This window comes from Mytilus edulis, chromosome 3 (assembly GCF_963676685.1).
Source record: "Mytilus edulis chromosome 3, xbMytEdul2.2, whole genome shotgun sequence".
Classification (NCBI taxonomy): domain Eukaryota; kingdom Metazoa; phylum Mollusca; class Bivalvia; order Mytilida; family Mytilidae; genus Mytilus; species Mytilus edulis.
The window spans coordinates 95,034,283-95,053,923 of NC_092346.1; the positions used below are offsets into that span (position 1 = coordinate 95,034,283).

The following is a 19,641-nucleotide window of genomic DNA, read 5'->3' on the forward strand; positions in this document are numbered from 1 at the left end:
GTGAGTTATGATGAGTAACATCTCAACAGGTGCCACTGATGGAGCAGAAATTACTTACCTTTCCTTTTATCCCAGTTTTTGGTTTGTTTTTGTTGTTTGATCCTTAATTTTATTTGTAGAGTTTTATAACAGGCGTTTGTAGTTTCATTATAATCAAATGCATGCTATTTTTTTGTTACATTTAGTGCCTTTTAAAAAAAATAAGGCGTGAATAAATCTTACACTTGATTGTCTTGAATATTTTTGCCATGTAATTAGCTATAGAATGATAGACAATCTAGAATTTCAGGATACCTCTTTTTATTAAAACTACCTTTTTACTCCATCATAATAGCTGTAAGTACAATACATTTGCAAGCTGTTTATTCTGTCAGATTCTCTAAAAGATCTTAAAGTCCAGAAAAAGTGGGAAAAGACTGGCAAAAATGTTGTGAAAATGATAAACACTGTGAAATTACTGAGTAAGTAAGAGAAAGTGTGCGCCCTCCAATTAACAACAAATAATGTAATAAGATGTGTATTGTCCAGCACAGCACCCAAACAGTCAAAGATATTTACCAAGTGTGTTGTTTAGGGGGAATTCGATAGGTCATGTTTTTATTTAATTGTTTGTTTTGCATACTTTCTCAAAAGAATAAATAAAAAGATTGTAGAAAAGAACAAATCATGAACATATAATTTGCCATTTCACTAATATTAAACATGAATAAACAATGCAGCAGAATATTGTTGTATGGAAAATCATTTTCCCATTATAAATGTTAGCATTTGTAAGATTGTATATAAACAAAATATAGTCTGTGTACTGAAACAAATAAATAAATTAATGGTGTTATGATTTATTAATCTATGATTCTAACATAGAGATACAAAGTTAATGTTTATTATAAATGTTATTATTATGTTTCCCATAAAATGATGTTTTCATTTAATTTTTGTTGTTTTGCCATAAAATTAAAAAATCAACCCTATTTTTAGAAAGTTTTGAAAAAGTGTACATTGTAAAGGTAATTTGCATGAGAATTGAGAACTTTTACTTTAAGTCTTGTGTGGTGTCTTAAAACAACAACAAAAAAACAAGTTGAACATGTATCAGCTTATATTTGATATCTATGAACAGATGCGTTGCACTTGTTTATATATAGTTTAAGCATGCAGAAATGGTTTGGTTAAAAAATTACTTCCTAATAAGATTGGTTTTTGTTTTGATTTATTAACTTTTATTAAATTTGTTGAAACTAAAATTTGATATTGTATGTTTTCTAAACAATATCTTTTTTGTTTACCCATGCTTAGTTAGTTGAATTCGCAAGATTATTTCTATTCCCTTGTCAATCTTTTACTATTGCAGTACTATTATCATATGATCATAATAAAGAGATTCTGCTTATGACAAAAACTGTGTTTAAACAAGGGTTTACTGGGATAGAAAATTTTATAGTGTAAAATCAGTCCATTTTCAAGTAAAAGTTTTTAACCTGTGACAAGATATTTTTTCTAAATGAGACTTAAAAATTTATTTTTTCTGGATTTTAAGTACTCTTCAAATTGTCAAGAAGAGTGACACTTTTTTTTAACAGTCAATAATATGTATATTCAAGGGGAGGTATATAGGTTATGTTTATTCTGTATTAATCTGACTTAAAAACACAATGTGCCTGATATTTTTGAATGTATCAACATAACCATTATTCCTGGTTATGGCTTCAAATGATATTATAACTTTCAAACTATATATCATAGGGTCTAAGGTCTATGGGATGTTTTTCTCTATGTTTCAAACATCTAATATAAAAAAAACATTGGACATTTAAGATAATTATAATTATCGTTGCATATGGGAAATACCTAACAGTTCTTTGAGTTGCACGTTTTGACATAAACACATTGTTAATGACTAATTTATGTAAAAAAAATTAAAAAAATTATGAAAGCTGTCACATTTTAATTGTGTGGTTTTAATATTAAAACAATCACTGTTTGTTTGGTGTTTGATTATTTTAACATTGTTTTTTCCATACTAGGCAGGAGTGAGTATTGTTTTAACATCTCTTGTTTCACAGCTCTCTCAGTTTCTTTATTTCTTTTGTTAGGATAAGTGCAGAATGTATTTGCCTGTCATATCTTTAGGAGAACACAAAGTTTGATCCATTATACAGTTTTAGCCTATATTGACATATGTAGAAATTTTAAAAGGAGTCCAACTTATTGGTAAAATAACTTGACATGTATTTGTTCGTTTTCTACATAGATATAAGAAGGACATTTTTGATTTATTTCATCTAAATTTTACCAGCATAATATTTGTAAATTTCTTAAAAGTTGGTTATTTTAAAATCCTTTGCTACATTGTAGTATAGGTGTATATTTTTTACCCTAAATATAGTCATTCCATCAGTCAATATGGTTTTTAGATGATAAGTCAAATATTTTATATTGAGTTGCCAACTTACTAGAATATGTAAGAAACATATGACCAAAGTTGCATATATGGTGATATATAATGAGTTAAAATAAACCTAAATAAAGGCAACAGTAGTATACCGCTGTTCAAAACTCACAAATCCATGGTCAAAAAACAAAATCGGGGCAACAAACCAAAACCGAGCGAAACGCATTAAATATAAGAGGAGAACAACGACACAACATCGAAACGCAACACACACAGAAACAGACCAATCATCAGACAAAACACCACGAGAATAACAAATGTAACATAAAAACCAAATACATGAATTTGGGATAGACAAGTACCGTGCCACGTCTTATCTCAATATCTCAAAAATAAGTTCATGAAAAGGTGGTTTCTTAATAACAATGGCATTTTTTCTAAGACATTTCTGAAAGTTTGAAATATGAAAACAGGTAATGAACAGGCTGTCTTATATACCTTTTGTACATTTATTTTAATTCTTTTCAGCTTTAATCTTTTTTAATTAAACTTCAATAAACACACTTTTGTTTTATTCTGAACACTGTAGACTAAATCAGAGTTCTGGAAACACCTTTTTCTAAGCATGTTTTTTTAATTGACTACTCTACTCAGAATACTGAAGACATCTTTCTTTAATTTACTACTTTATTCAGAGTTCACAGCACCTCTTGTAAACTAACTATTTTATTCAGAACATCAATGACACTTCATCTAAATTTGTTCTTTTATTTAAAGAATTGCAGAAATATCAATTATTGATGTGTACTATTTTTTCTCAGAATATTATTTTATAGTTCTATGTTTTCATTTAGAGAATATCTAATGCATGTTTGATTTTAAGGACACACTTATTAAAACTGAAGAGTTTAGGGTGACAGTTTCAAACATTGGCCCAGGGCATATCATGTTACTCATGGCTATCATTATGTCATTCTATTTGTCTGTCATTATTAAATCAAACAGCTGTCCAAATTGTTTCTGTTATGAATGTAGATGTTGATGTATTTTTCTGTTTTATAAGGATACAATTGCTGATGAACCAATATTTACAAAAGAATTTCTTGTTTCCAGTGTATGTTCCTGACATTATAATTTAGTAACCTTACAAATAATTTTTGATGAAAACAGTATTTCAAATAAGGCAGTATCTCTGTTAATTTGGAATAGAAAATTCTAACCATCTATTAAGCAGGCATGATATTTCGGCAAAAAAATTCTTGTTGTTAGCAATGTAAATTTACGTTTTATTGTTAATTGTAGATTTTTAACCAGTCGGTTATTGATTTGGGGATGGCCGGGCGGGCGGCAATCAAATGTTGTCCGTGCATTAATTCATGAACTGTTCAGCCAATGCTTTTAAAATTTTAATATGTTGTTACTGACAACTAAATGAAGGTCAAGTTCAATAATGACGATTTTGACTTTTACCATTCAGGAGTTATGGTTCTTGAAAGATTGAAAAATGGAGTTTTCAGTCGTGTCCGTGCATTTACGCATGAACTGTTCTACCAAAGCTTCTCAAATTTTAATATGTAGTTACTGATGACAAAATGGAGGTCAAGTTCAATAATGACGATTTTAACCTTTACCGTTCAGGAGTTTTGGTTCTTGAAAGATTGAAAAATGGAGTTTCCAGTTGTGTCCGTGCATTTACGCATTAACTGTTCTACCAAAGCTTCCCAAATTTTAATATGTTGTGACTGATGACAAAATAGAGGTCAAGTTAAATAATGACGATTTTGACTTTCACCGTTCAGGAGTTATGGTTCTTGAAAGATTGAAAAATGGTGTTTCCAGTCGTGTCCGTGCATTTTCTCATGAACCATTCAACCAAAGCTTTCGAAATTTTTATATGTTGTTACTGATGACAAAATAGAGGTCAGGTTTAATAATGACGATTTTGACTTTTACCGTTCAGGCGTTATGGTTCTTGAAAGATTGTAAAATGGCGTTTCCATTCAAGTTGTTGCATTTACTCATGAACCATTCAATCTAAGCTTTTCAAATTTTAATATGTTGATACTGATGACAAAATGGAGGTCAAATTTGATATTGACGATTTTCACTTTCACCATTCATCAGTTATGGTTCTTGTGATATTGCCAGGACACAAATAAATATTAATAAATCCGGTTTGCTGTCGTTGTGGCAGCCTCTTGTTTATTTTGACCTATATATTTATATATTATTTATCAAAACAAAATATCTTTTATTTGTTGTTCAAGTTCTAATGTGAATTTCATTTAGTTTTGTGTCTTTGCAATGTTTCAGGTAATGGTATATTTTGTTTTACTAAATCAATTTACAGGCACAGTATCCAGCTTAACAATGAATATTTCTCTTTTTACATCACCATGTAAAAAATAGGATTCAAATATATTTTTTTTCTTTTTTCAATTCTTTTTTATGCATATTAATATCATAAATCAGATTTATTGACATATTCTTTTTATTTTTATGAATAAATTATTTTATTTTAACACACAGGGCGGAGGTTAGAGCTTGTAAGAAAAAAAACAAGCTATTATTAAAACTAGTGCGTCATAACTAGGTCTATGTTCAAACAACTGGTATTTTATATATTCTCTTGTCAGCATCTCCAATCAGGTCTTTGTCACAGAGGTGTAACAGTGAACGGATGAACTTTATTTTATGATGTAAAAGCTTAATTGTTATGGGGTTGCAAACAATTTCTACTTTGTTGTTGTGACTTAACCCTATAGTAGTTAAACTACTATTTTATGTATTATGAGAGTTTGTCTTATTGACACTCATACCCCATCTTCTTATATCTATATAGGGAGATCCAGAAGTCCTAGCCCAAAGAATGGCAGAAAGGGAAAATCAGACAGTCCGACTCCTAACACAGACCTTGGTAAAGGAAAACTCACTGTTCATGACATCAATAAGGACAAAAAGGCATTGAGGATCAGCGTAAGTTTCTATGTAGAAATAGTTAGATTGTTGATATTGTGTTAAGGGTGTTCAATGATAGACAGTAGTTTGATTTTGTGTTAGGTGATGGATAGAAACTATAGATTTTTTTCAGCTCACATCTCCATTCCATGTTGAGTGATGGTCAGACAGCATAGGAGATAAATCTGACTTTCACTTCTTAATTCTGGAAGAAGTGACCATCATATTTTGTCCATATATGGTTTAAACTTTCCATGTAAACCTACATGTTTAAACCCAAAATTTCTCCAGTATTGTGATGACAGTTTGTTGACCTTTATATGGTTTGTTTTTGTCATGTTGTATGTTTGAGTATTTTGAAACTTTGCCATTCTGATCACTTTTCTGTGTGAAATATAAAAGTTTTATACATAAATAAATCTGAATGAAATATACAAATGTTTTGGTAAATTGACAATCTCACTACATTTCCGATTTTCTTCCCATTTGTTCTGTGAATGCTTGTACCTGTTTCATTGACGTTTACCCAACAATTTCAAACATGATTTGGCAGAAACATTAAATTTGTGTATTGTATGTATTTGGTATTGTACAATGATTTATAAGATGGGGATAACATCTGGAAGTGTTTTCTTGACTTTGTCGTTAAGTTTATAATATCCATCATATTTTATGTATTCAGAATAATATTTATAGATTAAAACTAGGTTGTATTATTTGAAATATAAACATATAAGGTTTTAATAATGTTTTATTTTAAAATTTCAGAAACAAAAAGTAAATGTTATTTGAGATTTTACTATCTGTACCCTTCCATTGATCAAAGCTTTCTTACAAATGTTTTGCCTTCAGGTTTCATATAATTTGATCTTCTTACCACCATTTAACACTATTTTTCTGTTTAATTTTTAAAAAATGCAAAATTAATATTAATAATTACCACTGACAACTATTAAGGATGGAAGGTGGCTATCTTTTCCAGACTTGTTGATGTCATTGTTACTTAATGAACTGACATTAGAATGCATACCATATAGTGCATTCCAAATAAATACTGCAAAAGCATGTGTTACCATGTTTATAACAGATGAAACTTGATAAAAAAAATTCACCAATTATTGTCTTTTTGTAAGAAAAATCAATTTTCTATGATAGAAGTTTCAACCACCTCCCTTCTCAAAGTCACCACTCAAATGTCATATTTTTAAGTGAATACAAAATTTTGTAATGAGCCTTTTAAAAATAAATTGATCAATTCTATTTTTTTTATGAGATCTATCATTCATATTGCCACACTGTCACAGTTCATATTATTCGATTTGTTTGTGCAAAAAGTCAAAACAACTTTTTTTTCCTAATTTATCTAACAGATAAATATGATCACCTTTCAATGGTTGTTTGAAGTTTTGTATTCATCTCTTTAATGTATTGTTAAGACAGTAATGAATCCTGAATTCAAAACATTTATGCAATAGCCTTTAAGTCCCAAACTTATTCCCATTCCATGTAGATATATATATTATCATTATTATGAATTTTGTGCACCAGTTGCTTTAATATGCATTTATTAAACTCCAAAGTTCTTTTTTATAATATCTTTACTAAGTGATTGGAAAAGAACTTTTCCCTTCTAAATACTAAAAAAATGTTACTTTTCTACATTAAGATCCCTGATAAAAGGTTTTACTAAATAAAGGCAACAGTAGTATACCGCTGTTCGAACCTCATACATCGATTGAGAAAAAAACAAATCCTGGTTACAAACTAAAACTAAGGGGAAACACATGAAAATATAAGAGGAGAACAACCACACAACAGAAACACACCATTACAATGTAACACACACAGAAACTGATTATAATATAACAATGGTTAAAAACAAAGTCATGTTTGTTCTGATATATGTACAATAACTGTTACTACAGCCACTTAATAAATGATGTATATTGACTTCAGTTGCAAACTAAATAGGAACTGAATTTACTTTCACTCAAGTGGAGGGATTCGTGCAATTGTACATTGCACGAATCCCTCCACTTGAGTGAAAGTTCCTTTGACAACATTCATTTATAGAGACATTTACCAAGTCAAGATTATGATAATTGGTTGCAAGTTATACCTACAAGTGATTTCCAGAACTGACCGTTATAACATTGGGTTTTCAGATTATATCTGAATCAATGGTTAATCTTTAATTGGTTATACAGCAAGCTTCATGGAAATTTTCCTTGGCCCAATATTTTTTATGTTTACTTCGATTCATAAGATTTGACACTGAACAGAACTACAATATTTCTAAACTGTTAAATCAACCTTTCATATTAAGTTACTTTTGGGATAAAAGCAAGGATTTGCATCCTTTGACTCATCCTCTTTGTCATTATGGGTGAATATTGCAGTCAGTGTGACTAGCTCTCTATTTTCAATGATGTGATATCTAATTTAGTCATTCAGGTATTTTTCTCTACCTTTTTAAGTATACACAACAAAATGCAGTGTGTTGATCATTTTATCATCCATGTCAAGCAATTTACTGATATACTTAGGTATTTGAGTTACAAAATAATGAGTATATGTTGGCTTTCTACCTCAGGCATAGATTACCTTAGCTGGATTTGGCAAAACGTTTAGGAATTTTGGTCCTCAATGCTCTTCAACTTCATACTTTATTTGGCCTTTTTAACTTTTTTGGATTAGAGCGTCACTGATGAGTCTTTTGTAGACGAAACAGGCGTCTGGCGTATATACAAAATTAACTCCTGGTATCTATGATGAGTTTATTTAACAAAACTTGTCAAGAAAACCGTTTTTTTAAAGATTTATTTGAGTTTGGAACTTGTCAAGAAAACCATTTTATTTAAGATTTATTTAAGTTGTAGAAAGTAGTGCATTACGTATGAGTCTGTCTGTTCTTCCTATGGACAAAGGAAGCTTAAACTCAATTGAAATTACTACTACCTAAATGATACAATGCAATGTGTAAATTTAAGTTCAGAATGCAATGTTATATAAACTCATCATAGATACCAGTATTGCAATTTTATATTTGTGCCAGGCATGCGTTTTGTCTACAAAAGACTCAGCAGTAAAGATGAAGCAAAATAAGTAAAAGGCCAAATAAAGTAAGATGTTGAAGAGCATTGAGGACCAAAAATCCCTAAAAGTGACTTTACCTGTCCATGCTCACAAGCTTTTTTTGATATTTTGATTATGACATTTAGGGATTACATGTAATTGATAAACTGTATTTCAGATCAACGATAACAAAACAAAAAATATAACAGCCTAATTGTAGGTGATATTTTGTTTATTACACACGCTTCCATCTCAAACACTTGACCTACCCTATATAATCAAGATTATTTCCTTCACACAATTATTTGCAGAGTGGAAAGTGTGTTTGTTACTCACATACTTTAACAGTGTTTACATTTTTATCTATTGCTACGTATACTTGTGTTGGTTCTAATATCTATTTGACAGAAGTAAATACCTTTTTTTTCATATATATATATATAATGCCATTTAAGGGTTTGAAACTCACCTTAGATTTTAAAGACACCGAGAGGTGATCATACAAAGTAAAATATATTAATTAACATTTTATTTTATATTTTAAATCCATCATATAACTTTTTAATTAAAATTTTAGAATATGATTCCCTTATTTAATTTGATTTTTCTGATTAGAATCCAATTATTGTTTAATTGTACTTGCAATATTAGTAGTCAAAGCACGCAACATCATTTTCCAGATCTTTGAAAGTTTAGCTTATATAAATGGATCTGTGTTCAGTAGTGTTCTAATTTTTTAAATGTTTTAAAAGTTTAAAATGTATGTTAATATGAAGTTGAAAGGAACTTTAAAAATGTATTACACAAGATAATCAACTTTTTTCAATATCATAACATGATTTTTAATTACTGATTATCTTAATATTTAAAGAATTTCATTTTGATTATTTTGACATTTAAACATGTATTTTTTGTGCATATATTTAGATAAAAAAAGATTAATAAACGCAAGTTTATATTGATTTCAAACCAGTGTTATAGAAAATATCATCGAACTATAAGATAAAAATCTTTCTCAAAATTATTTTTTTCAACATTAACTTTAATTTTATGTGATATTTCCAGGTTCTCAATAAAGGATTAAGTACCAGTGCTCGAGGAAGGAAACGAGAAGTTACAATTCTTGGCATTGATCCACGGAAAATTACATCAGAAAAAGGTCAAAGAAGGCGACCTAATTACCCACCATGGGTTTATGTAGATAATTATAGTTATGTATAATTTGCATTTCATTTAATTTATTTTTAAAATTTAAAAATTTTCAACAAAAGACATTCTTGTAAATAGTAATAGATTTTTTATAGAAGTTTTATTATACAATTAAGAAAATGTGCAATGTTTGAATGTTAAATATGTTCAACAGTACAGATCAAGTTTAAGTTTGATGCTTTCTATAAATCACAAATGCTATTCGATTGAATATTTACATTCTGTACATTTTCCTGTTTTTATGTTTATAGACTAAATTTCAGGGACAACTGTTATTCAGTTACAAAGCACAAAAAGACAAAAATATGTTTAAAACACTATGATTATCAAATTAGAAGCAAAATGTATGTAGTTGAAGCTTTCTGTCTTATATGAATATTCAAAGTCATTTTAGGGAATGATTGTGACTAAAGTATCTTATTTATAGAATATAGAAATAGGATTTTATTGTTTGTCTATGCTGTTGTGTTTTCTATTTTCATTTATGTGCCAAACATTTTGTTCAATTTTAAAAGATATACGTTTCTATTTTATTGAGGTGAGCATTAATTTAGGTTAAACTCCTATATTTTACTTTAATATGTCAATGCATTGTGTGACATCCATTAAAAATCAGTAAGCATATTAGGCTGAATTACACTTCAAAAGGAAATCATTTGTTTAAATCAAAAGGATGGTATCTATGAATGATTTTTTTCCAATGTGGATTTACATGTATACTTAATGAAGCGGGCAATAATGTAAAAATGTTTGATAAGGAACATTGATATTTAGATAATTTCAGATCATTTCTTGCTAAACAATATTTGACTTATTAAAATCGTATTTTGTCTTGCATTAAAGTGAGACGAATCCTAAAACTTACAAATTTAGACCTCTATGAGTCAAAAGCAGATTCAGACTTATTTATGTCTGCGCTCTGACAGATGGTAATTCAAATTCTCTGGGGGAAAGGTGAAAATCTGCTTATTATGTTACATATGAAATACTTTATTTTCAGCAGAACAAGTTTGCTTTGAGCTATTTTCAATGAAAAGATATTTATGTGTAAATTATCTCCAATGGGGATTTTAAGACTGCCCTTTTGATATTTTCTTCATGAATTTTGAACCTTTATCAATGATTATTAAACATGACTAGTAGTACATGAAGGAGAATCATGTCTTTTATGTTGTTGTTTAGTATACAAGTTGAATGCCTTTATGATTTAACAAAACTGCTGTGTATTTTTCTGTGCCTTGTGATTTGTTACAAATTCTTATTTATTCCAGAACAGAAATATTTTAGTTCATAGTTGTTCATAATCTGTGATATTTTATTGAAAATTTATTTTTACATGACATTGTCTGTTTTTTAAAAACAGAAAATAATTTTTTATCTAATGTATAATTTTTACACATAATATTTGTTATGTTATAATTAATTTGCTTATGTTTCTTATCTATGAAGTAAACAGTGCCTCTTATTATGTGCCTTTTTTATTGTTATTTTATCAGATGCTTTCCCCATAATGATGAACAGGTTTAAATGATTTTAGGATATACATTTATTTTTTCAATAATTAAATATTAAGTCAGAATTTCAGAATTTCATTGGTTTGTTTGAATGTTTAGAATGCATTTAGAATTATATGTTTTTTGCATTTAATGTGTTATAAAAGTACCTCTTTCAAAACATATTCGAAATGTGAATCAGAAAACAGATAGATATTTATCTTTTATAGGACTTATAATTACTGCTGAATCACTCCCGTCCATGTTTTATAACTATTTTACAGTAATGATAGTTAAGCTTAGAAATGAAGTTTATGCACTTTGAGAAATAAAAAAAGGTAATCTATGTTATCTTTATCATTTAATAGTTTTCTGTCTTTAATGAATTACACACACACACACACACTATATATATATATATAAATATAAATAAGTGCGTCTGAACCAACGACAACTATACCACAGATTTTATCCATTGGATCACTAGTGATGGTGATACAAGGCTGAAAACAATTTCTGTATGTATAATTTGTCTAAAAAACAGTCCAATTTTGTGAGATCTGTAAATATGAGAAAGCAAATTGTCTTCTCTGGCTGGGATTCGAACACATGATACTGAGATATCGTAGCACATGAGTTGCCTTGCACTATGTTCAGCACGCTGGTCAACTCTACCACCTAGTTGAGGCGGTAGAGTGGTCTAGCCCACAAGGCATAGCTGTTGAATATATATATATATCCTACACAATCATAGGTTTGAACGTTGTTTTCATTTTAGATTTGTTTATATTATTTTGTTTGGGCTTGTATTATATTTTCCTTTGGGTTTATATGATCTGTTTATCCAATTTTGACTCTTTAAAATTCAAGAGTCTATCCTTAATTGAGGTAAATTATATGGCCTTCGAAATACTGCTTCGATCCCTAACATTATTGAAGAGATATTAATTGTCAAAATTCAGATTTGGTGTATAAATGTTTGCACCTCATGTTTACAGTATAACATCTTTTTCGCAAGTTTATTGTTTTCTGTTTGTTATTAAACTAATATTTAAGTTATATCTGGGGATCAAGCTATTTGGCAATTTAGGTCACTGGCCGAAGGATGATTGCCAACAATTACATCTTACCGCACTGAAAATATTTGTAGGACTCAAATCTATGGTGGGCTCCAAATCTATGGCATATTCCTAATCGATGGCAAATATGACCTCATTCATCCCAAATCTAGGGCAGATTTTTTACAATCCTATCTATAGCATGTTTTGCAATTTCCTAACCTATGGTGGATCTAGTAAACGAGAAATTCTTGTTATAAAAAAGGTGATACTGCATGATTATTATAAAGACAAATTTTCACAATACAATTTTTAAATAGAAAGAGACGTTATTAGTCACAAAACAAATGAAAGCTATATAGCCAAATGGAACAAATCTATTTTAGCTCAACATTGCCGGATTGAGTTGGAATCATAAGCAATTTAATCATTTCTTTTATCAACCCAACAGAAAATTTAAAAAAAGATATCTTATAAGATATTCCAGTACCTAAGCACTGGTAACTGGACAAGCAATACTCGCAGACCAGCATCGATATCATCCAAGTTTTGGAAAACGTGAACAATACTTTATAAATTAGTGTTTCCGAAGGACTTTTCTTGATTTACCTTCATCAAAAGCATCTAACACAGAACATGCAGGCTTTGTCACAAGAAAAATAGAAAAATAACAAATTTTTGACAATAGTTCACTCATTTTAGTTGCTGATAGTACCCTAACGACCGTTTCAGACTTTAAATTCATCTACCAGCTATGCCTATATTCATTCAAAAAAAGATAATTACACGATGAACAAAGACATTTTAGTTTGAGCAGTACATATCTACCATGCACTCGGAATTTTAGGTTTAATACGTTAACAAAACCAGCAGCAATCACATTGAATAGAATTACCCTTTACAATCCTCCTTAAGAAGACGTTCGCTTAAAGACACTTGTATGTGAGATCGATAACATAATATCTTTTCTTTTCAATATTCATATGTTCATTAGTTTTATGTAATCTTATGATAGGATTTTATATACCACAGTGCCAATGCATTGATTGCGATATTGAAAGTCTCATTTAATTCATAATCTGTTGCCAATCAATTTTTACAGTACTAACATTTTAAAGAGGATCATAAATTTACAAGATTTATTTTTGAATAAGCATTAATTTATTTATAATCTGATAATGAGATTTAAGTGATAGGTCCAGTCTTTGATATTTGAACAAACTTAAGCTGGATGTTCGTGTTCCTTACATATAACCGGTAATTTGATTTCAAATAGATATGTAAGGAGTCGTTTTATCAATAAATTTAATTGTCACACAGCAATATTTTTTTTAATATGCTTGATCTGATTAACCAACAAAAGAGATGACAATGTGTTGACCTTTAATATAAAAATATTACAATCTGACATTGGTGTTCTAATTTTCAGACGTATTATATGGATATTTTCATACGGTCGTTTACGGTGTATCGATATTCGTATGCCCATCTGTCCATCATCAACATGTCGAACCATATCTCCAAAAAGCGTTAAACAATTTGAATGATATTACTTTGCATTTTGAACATCTATTGACGTCAGCTTTCTTTTGATATCTATAAATTTTAGATTTTATTGTTCCAAGTTATGGGTTTTTATTCTTTCCAGTTTTCGGACAAAAACAATTAAAATTACAATCTTATTATAAACTTCATCCCCCAAAACAAATGTTGATCAGCTTTTGGAAAAATGGTTTTATAAATATGTTATACATGTATGTATAAATATTAACCTTTAGAATGCGACAAAGACAACCGTGAAGTGGTACGACTAGAACTTTAATGTGCTATACAGACAATTATTGCCAGAGGAATACATCTTTGCCCTACCCAATGTCTATCCAAAAAAATAAAAAATGCAGAATTACCAAACTCCGATTGACTAACATGTCATCATCAAAACATCATATGTCGCAACTGCATGTATTGTCTACTCATCGATACTTTTGAAACAATCTGTTTGATCTAAGTTTAACTATTGGACTTCTGTGTGTTTTGTATGATCGTAACATAATAATGTATCAGTACTTTGAAACAGTTACTATTCACATTTGTTTTCCATATTGCAATAGTCAATTTTGTCAGTATATATCAAAGGCTTATTTGAAAATGTAGTAACATGTCAATAAAATGGAGAGAAAACGTGAGTTTGATGACAGTTAGAGGTACCTTACTAATCTAGATTCAGAATTCTGATCAGAGATATAAAGATTCACATAGTTTAAAATGAGCAATTTGATATTGGCTGTCACATCAACGTGAAATGAAATGAGTGCAGTACGTTCAACATGTTTAAAGATAAAAAAAATATCTAATTGGATATTTTTGTAATTCTCCATATAATAAAAACATTTAATTCCGCTTGCTATCCGATGTAATTAGAATTACAGTTTTGTTTCATTTTATATTGAAGGATCATATATATATGTTTTTCATATTATCGCGCTTAAACTCATTTCAAATCAATTTATAATTACAAAAAAAGCATTTTAATTCAAAGGTCGTCTTATTAATCATGTTCATTACACTTTGTTAAATTTATCAGTTAACATTTACTCTCTTATCATTGCTTAACATGCCAGAATTGTACTAATCATGAACAGTGTACTTTAGTATAGATTTTGTTTTTGTCATTCTATTATATATAATGTTAAAAAAAAAATAGAATGAATAACGAAACAATAAAATTGAGAATGGAAATTGGGAGACAAATTTGATTTTGAAAATTATCATTTCTCCCACCTTATAAGCAATATACCAACCTCACTTGCACATGGGATATACGTTGCTTAACTCATTTGCTATTCAAGAGCTTGAAGCTGCTACTCAGATCTGCTTAAATGTGTCTGAGCAAAAGGTTGATGAACTAGGGTTTTATCTAAGGACGTCTAGTCCTTTTTTTTTTTTTTAAAGAAAAAAAGAAGGTCATCGGAAGAGCCAAGTGAGCTTTTCCCATCACTTTGCGTTCGGCGTCCGTCGTCCGTCGTCGTTAACTTTTACAAAAATCTTCTCCTCTGAAACAACTGGGCCAAATTAAATCAAACTTGGCCACAATCATCATTGGGGTATCTAGTTTAAAAATGTGTCCAATGACCCGCCCATCCAACCAAGATGGCCGCCATTGTTAAAAATAGAACAAAGGGGTATAATGCAGTTTTTGGCTTATAACTCAAAAACAAAGCATTTAGATCAAATCAGACAAGGGGTAAAATTGGTTATCAGGTCAAGACCTATCTGCCTTGCAATTTTCAGATGAATCGGACAACCCGTTGTTGGGTTGCTGCCCCTGAATTGGTAATTTTAATGAAATTTTGCTGTTTTTGGTTATTATTTTGAATATTATTATAGATAGTGATAAACTGTAAACAGCAATAATGTTCAGCAAAGTAAGATTTACAAATAAGTCAACATGACCGAAATGGTCAATTGACCCCCTAAGGAGTTATTGTCCTTTATAGTCAATATTAAACAATTTTCATTAAATTTGTAAATTTTTACTAACAATTTCCACTGACACTACTGGGCCAAGTTCAATATAGATAGAGATAATTGTAAGCAGCAAGAATGCTCAGCAAAGTAAGATGTACAAACACATCACCATCACCAAAACACAATTTTGTCATGAATCCATCTGCTTCCTTTGTTTAATATTCACATAGACCAAGGTGAGCGACACAGGCTCTTTAGAGTCTCTTGTTGTTATATTCATTTGACGGGCTCGGTACATACATGTATGCACTACGTCAATGTTCTATTGTGCTATGCTAATTTTTGTCTTTAATTGTAGCTAATATTATTTGTTTATATCCATTTTTAGCTCACCTGTCTCGAAGGGACAAGTGAGCTTATGCCATCACTTGGCGTCCGTCGTCGTCCATCGTCTGTCGTCTGTCGTCTGTCGTCGTAAACTATTTCAAGAATCTTCTCCTCTGAAACTACTGTGCCAAATACTTTCAAACTTTAACTGAATGTTCCTTAGGGTATCTTATTTATAAATTGTATCTGAAGTTTTGATCTATCAACAAACATGGTCGCCATTGCTAAAAATAGAACATAGGGGTCAAATGCAGTTTTTGGCTTATAACTCAAAAACCAAAGCATTTAGAGCAAATCTGACAGGGGTAATATTGTTTATCAGGTCAAGATCTATCTGCCCTGAAATTTTCAGATGAATTAGACAACCCGTTGTTGGGTTGCTGCCCCTGAATTGGTAATTTTAAGGAAATTTTGCTGTTTTTGGTTATTATCTTGAATATTATTATAGATAGAGATAAACTGTAAACAGGAATAATGTTCAGCAAAGTAAGATTTACAAATAAGTCAGCATGACGGAAATGGTCAGTTGACCCTTTTAGGAGTTATTGCCCTTTATAGTTAATTTTTAACCATTTTTCGTAAATCTTAGTAATCTTTTACAAAAATCTTCTCCTCTGAAACTACTGAGCCAAATACTTCCAAACTTTAATTGAATGTTCCTTAGGGTATCTAGTTTGTAAATTGTATCCGAAGTTATGATCTATCAACAAACATGGTCGCCATTGCTAAAAATAGAACATAGGGGTCAAATGCAGTTTTTGGCTTATAACTCAAAAACCAAAGCATTTAGAGCAAATCTGACATGGGGTAATATTGTTTATCAGGTCAAGATCTATCTGCCCTGAAATTTTCAGATGAATCAGACAACCTGTTGTTGGGTTGCTGCCCCTGAATTGGTAATTTTAAGGAAAGTTTGCTGTTTTTGGTTATTATCTTGAATATTATTATAGATAGAGATAAACTGTAAACAGGAATAATGTTAAGCAAAGTAAGATTTACAAATAAGTCAACATGACGGAAATGGTCAGTTGACCCCTTTAGGAGTTATTGCCCTTTTACTTCCAAACTTTAATTGAATGTTCGTTAGGGTATCTAGTTTGTAAATTGTATCCGAAGTTATGATCTATCAACAAACATGGTCGCCATTGCTAAAAATAGAACATAGGGGTCAAATGCAGTTTTTGGCTTATAACTCAAAAACCAAAGCATTTAGAGCATATCTGTCATGGGGTAATATTGTTTATCAGGTCAAGATCTATCTGCCCTGAAATTTTCATATGAATCAGACAACCTGTTGTTGGGTTGCTGCCCCTGAATTGGTAATTTTAAGGAAAGTTTGCTGTTTTTGGTTATTATCTTGAATATTATTATAGATAGAGATAAACTGTAAACAGGAATAATGTTCAGCAAAGTAAGATTTACAAATAAGTCAACATGACGGAAATGGTCAGTTGACCCCTTTAGGAGTTATTGCCCTTTATAGTCAATTTTTAACCATTTTTCGTAAATCTTAGTAATCTTTTACAAAAATCTTCTCCTCTGAAACTACTGGGCCAAATACTTCCAAACTTTAACTGAATGTTCCTTAGGGTATCTAGTTTGTAAATTGTATCCGAAGTTATGATCTATCAACACACATGGTCGCCATTGCTAAAAATAGAACATAGGGGTCAAATGCAGTTTTTGGCTTATAACTCAAAACCAAAGCATTTAGAGCAAATCTGACGTTGGGTAATATTGTTTATCAGGTCAATTTCTATCTGCCCTGAAATTTTCAGATGAATCAGACAACCTGTTGTTGGGTTGCTGCCCCTGAATTGATAATTTTAAGGAAAGTTTGCTGTTTTTGTTTATTATCTTGAATATAATTATAGATAGAAATAAACTGTAAACAGCAATAATGTTCAGCAAAGTAAGATCTTCAATTAAGTCAATTTGACCAAAATTGTCAATTGACCCCTTAAGGAGTTATTGCCCTTTAAAGACTTTTTTCACAATTTGTTCATCATGTTGACTTACTTTAAAAAATCTTCTCCTTTGAAACTGCTGTATCAATTTCAGCCAAACTTAGGCTAAATGAGTTTCAGAGTATCTAGTATAAATTCTATATTTTATTTCCTTGTATGTCAAGAAACATAGCTCCTATGGCTAAAATAGAACATAGGAGAAAATGATTATTTTTTTTGGCTTTTGAAGAAAATAGGACGATCCAAAAAACATTTAAATAAATTGAAAAGCCAAAATAATCATTGATGAGAGATTTAACCAAACGAATTAAGGTGAGCGATTCAGGCTCTTGAGAGCCTCTTGTTGTATTTCTTTGTTCACAAATTTCTTTTTTAGTGATCAAGGTTATAACACAAAGTTGACTGCTGTACCCCAAATTTTGACATTTATACCGATTATGTATGGTTGTTGTGTTCACACATTTTTTATGCGACTGTCATACAAGTGAGAGGTTTTGCGAGCCTTAAAACCAGGTTTACCTCACCATTTTCTACACAGAAAACCCCTTTCCTAAGTCAGGAATATGGCAGTTGTAATCCATTCGTATGATGTGAGCTTTTGATTATGCCCTTTGATTAGAGACTTTCTGATTTGAATTTTTTTTCGGAGTTTGGTATTTTTTTTATTATTCTATTTTATTTAAAAGTAACATTATATGGCTTTTAAAACATTTTGGAATTTTGATAAGAAGACAAACAGGAGTCTGTCGTACCTTATTTTAATCGTGGTATCTACAATGAGTTTAAAAATAAATCAAGTAATCTAATAAAAAAAAAAAAAAAAAAAAAAAAACGTTTTGAGTCTTTTAAATACATCTGGGTTTTTTTTTTAACGTTAAAGTATACAATAATGTTAACATTTCATTTACGAGGACAAAAATATTGTGTGATAGCTAAAGGATGTATTGAAACGAAAACGTCTTCCAACGGTTGTCAATTGGTTGACAAAAAAAAACCCGCAATCGAAACCCCTACTTGGTATCTATAATGTTGATTATAAGGAAGCTATAATATCAACAGTTCAAGCGGTAAAGTTAAAATAATCTCTTTCAATATTGTACGGATGCCATCACGAGCTGATCGACCGTCTTACCATTGTCATGCGAACGTTTTTCTATCTAATTTTGTTTCACATTCGGTTAAGGTTCAGGGTTCGAAAATTTTCAATACCGATGTCTCAGGGTATGTTTATTACAAATCCGCTTTTGTGTGTATCCTTGACATTTCCTTAATATAACGCATTTTATTGGAAGATCTGCTTACTTTTTCAGTAATCACCCCCGGAGGATGTTCTTTGTTGCTCAGTCTTTAGTTTTCTATGTTATGTTTTATATACTACTGGTATTTGTCTTTTGATCGTTTTTCTTTTTCTTGCCATGGAATTGCAAGTTTCTTTTCGACGTATGAGTTCGAATAACCCTTTGGAATCTTTCGCATCTCTTTTTTTCTGGATATTATATTTCCTTTAACGGACCCTAAAACTTATCAGAATATTGCTGATTATATTAAATCCTAAGGAAAGTTTTATACTTCAATCGTAGTGTATCGGACAATGTATTTCAATTTAGGGGTAAAGTACAGTATATTCAGCTTTA

General features: G+C 30.2%; 1 protein-coding gene across 10 annotated transcripts in view; it reads left to right on the forward strand.

Annotated features, from left to right (window-relative positions):
- LOC139517825 (ankyrin repeat and MYND domain-containing protein 1-like) overlaps positions 1–11,492 on the forward strand; it is a 37,806-nt gene extending 26,314 nt beyond the window's left edge. For 6 of the 10 annotated variants that reach the window (XM_071309273.1, XM_071309267.1, XM_071309270.1 and 3 more), the window contains 2 exons: positions 5,235–5,368; positions 9,491–11,492. In XM_071309273.1, the coding sequence (XP_071165374.1) occupies positions 5,235–5,368; positions 9,491–9,646 (290 nt within the window). In that variant the 3' untranslated portion in view covers positions 9,647–11,492. Of the gene's footprint in view, positions 1–374; positions 462–978; positions 1,008–5,234; positions 5,369–9,490 lie in introns of those variants that run through there. The other 4 variants (XM_071309274.1, XM_071309275.1, XM_071309269.1 and 1 more) reach the window with 3 other exon arrangements.
- The last annotated feature ends 8,149 nt before the right edge of the window (positions 11,493–19,641 follow it).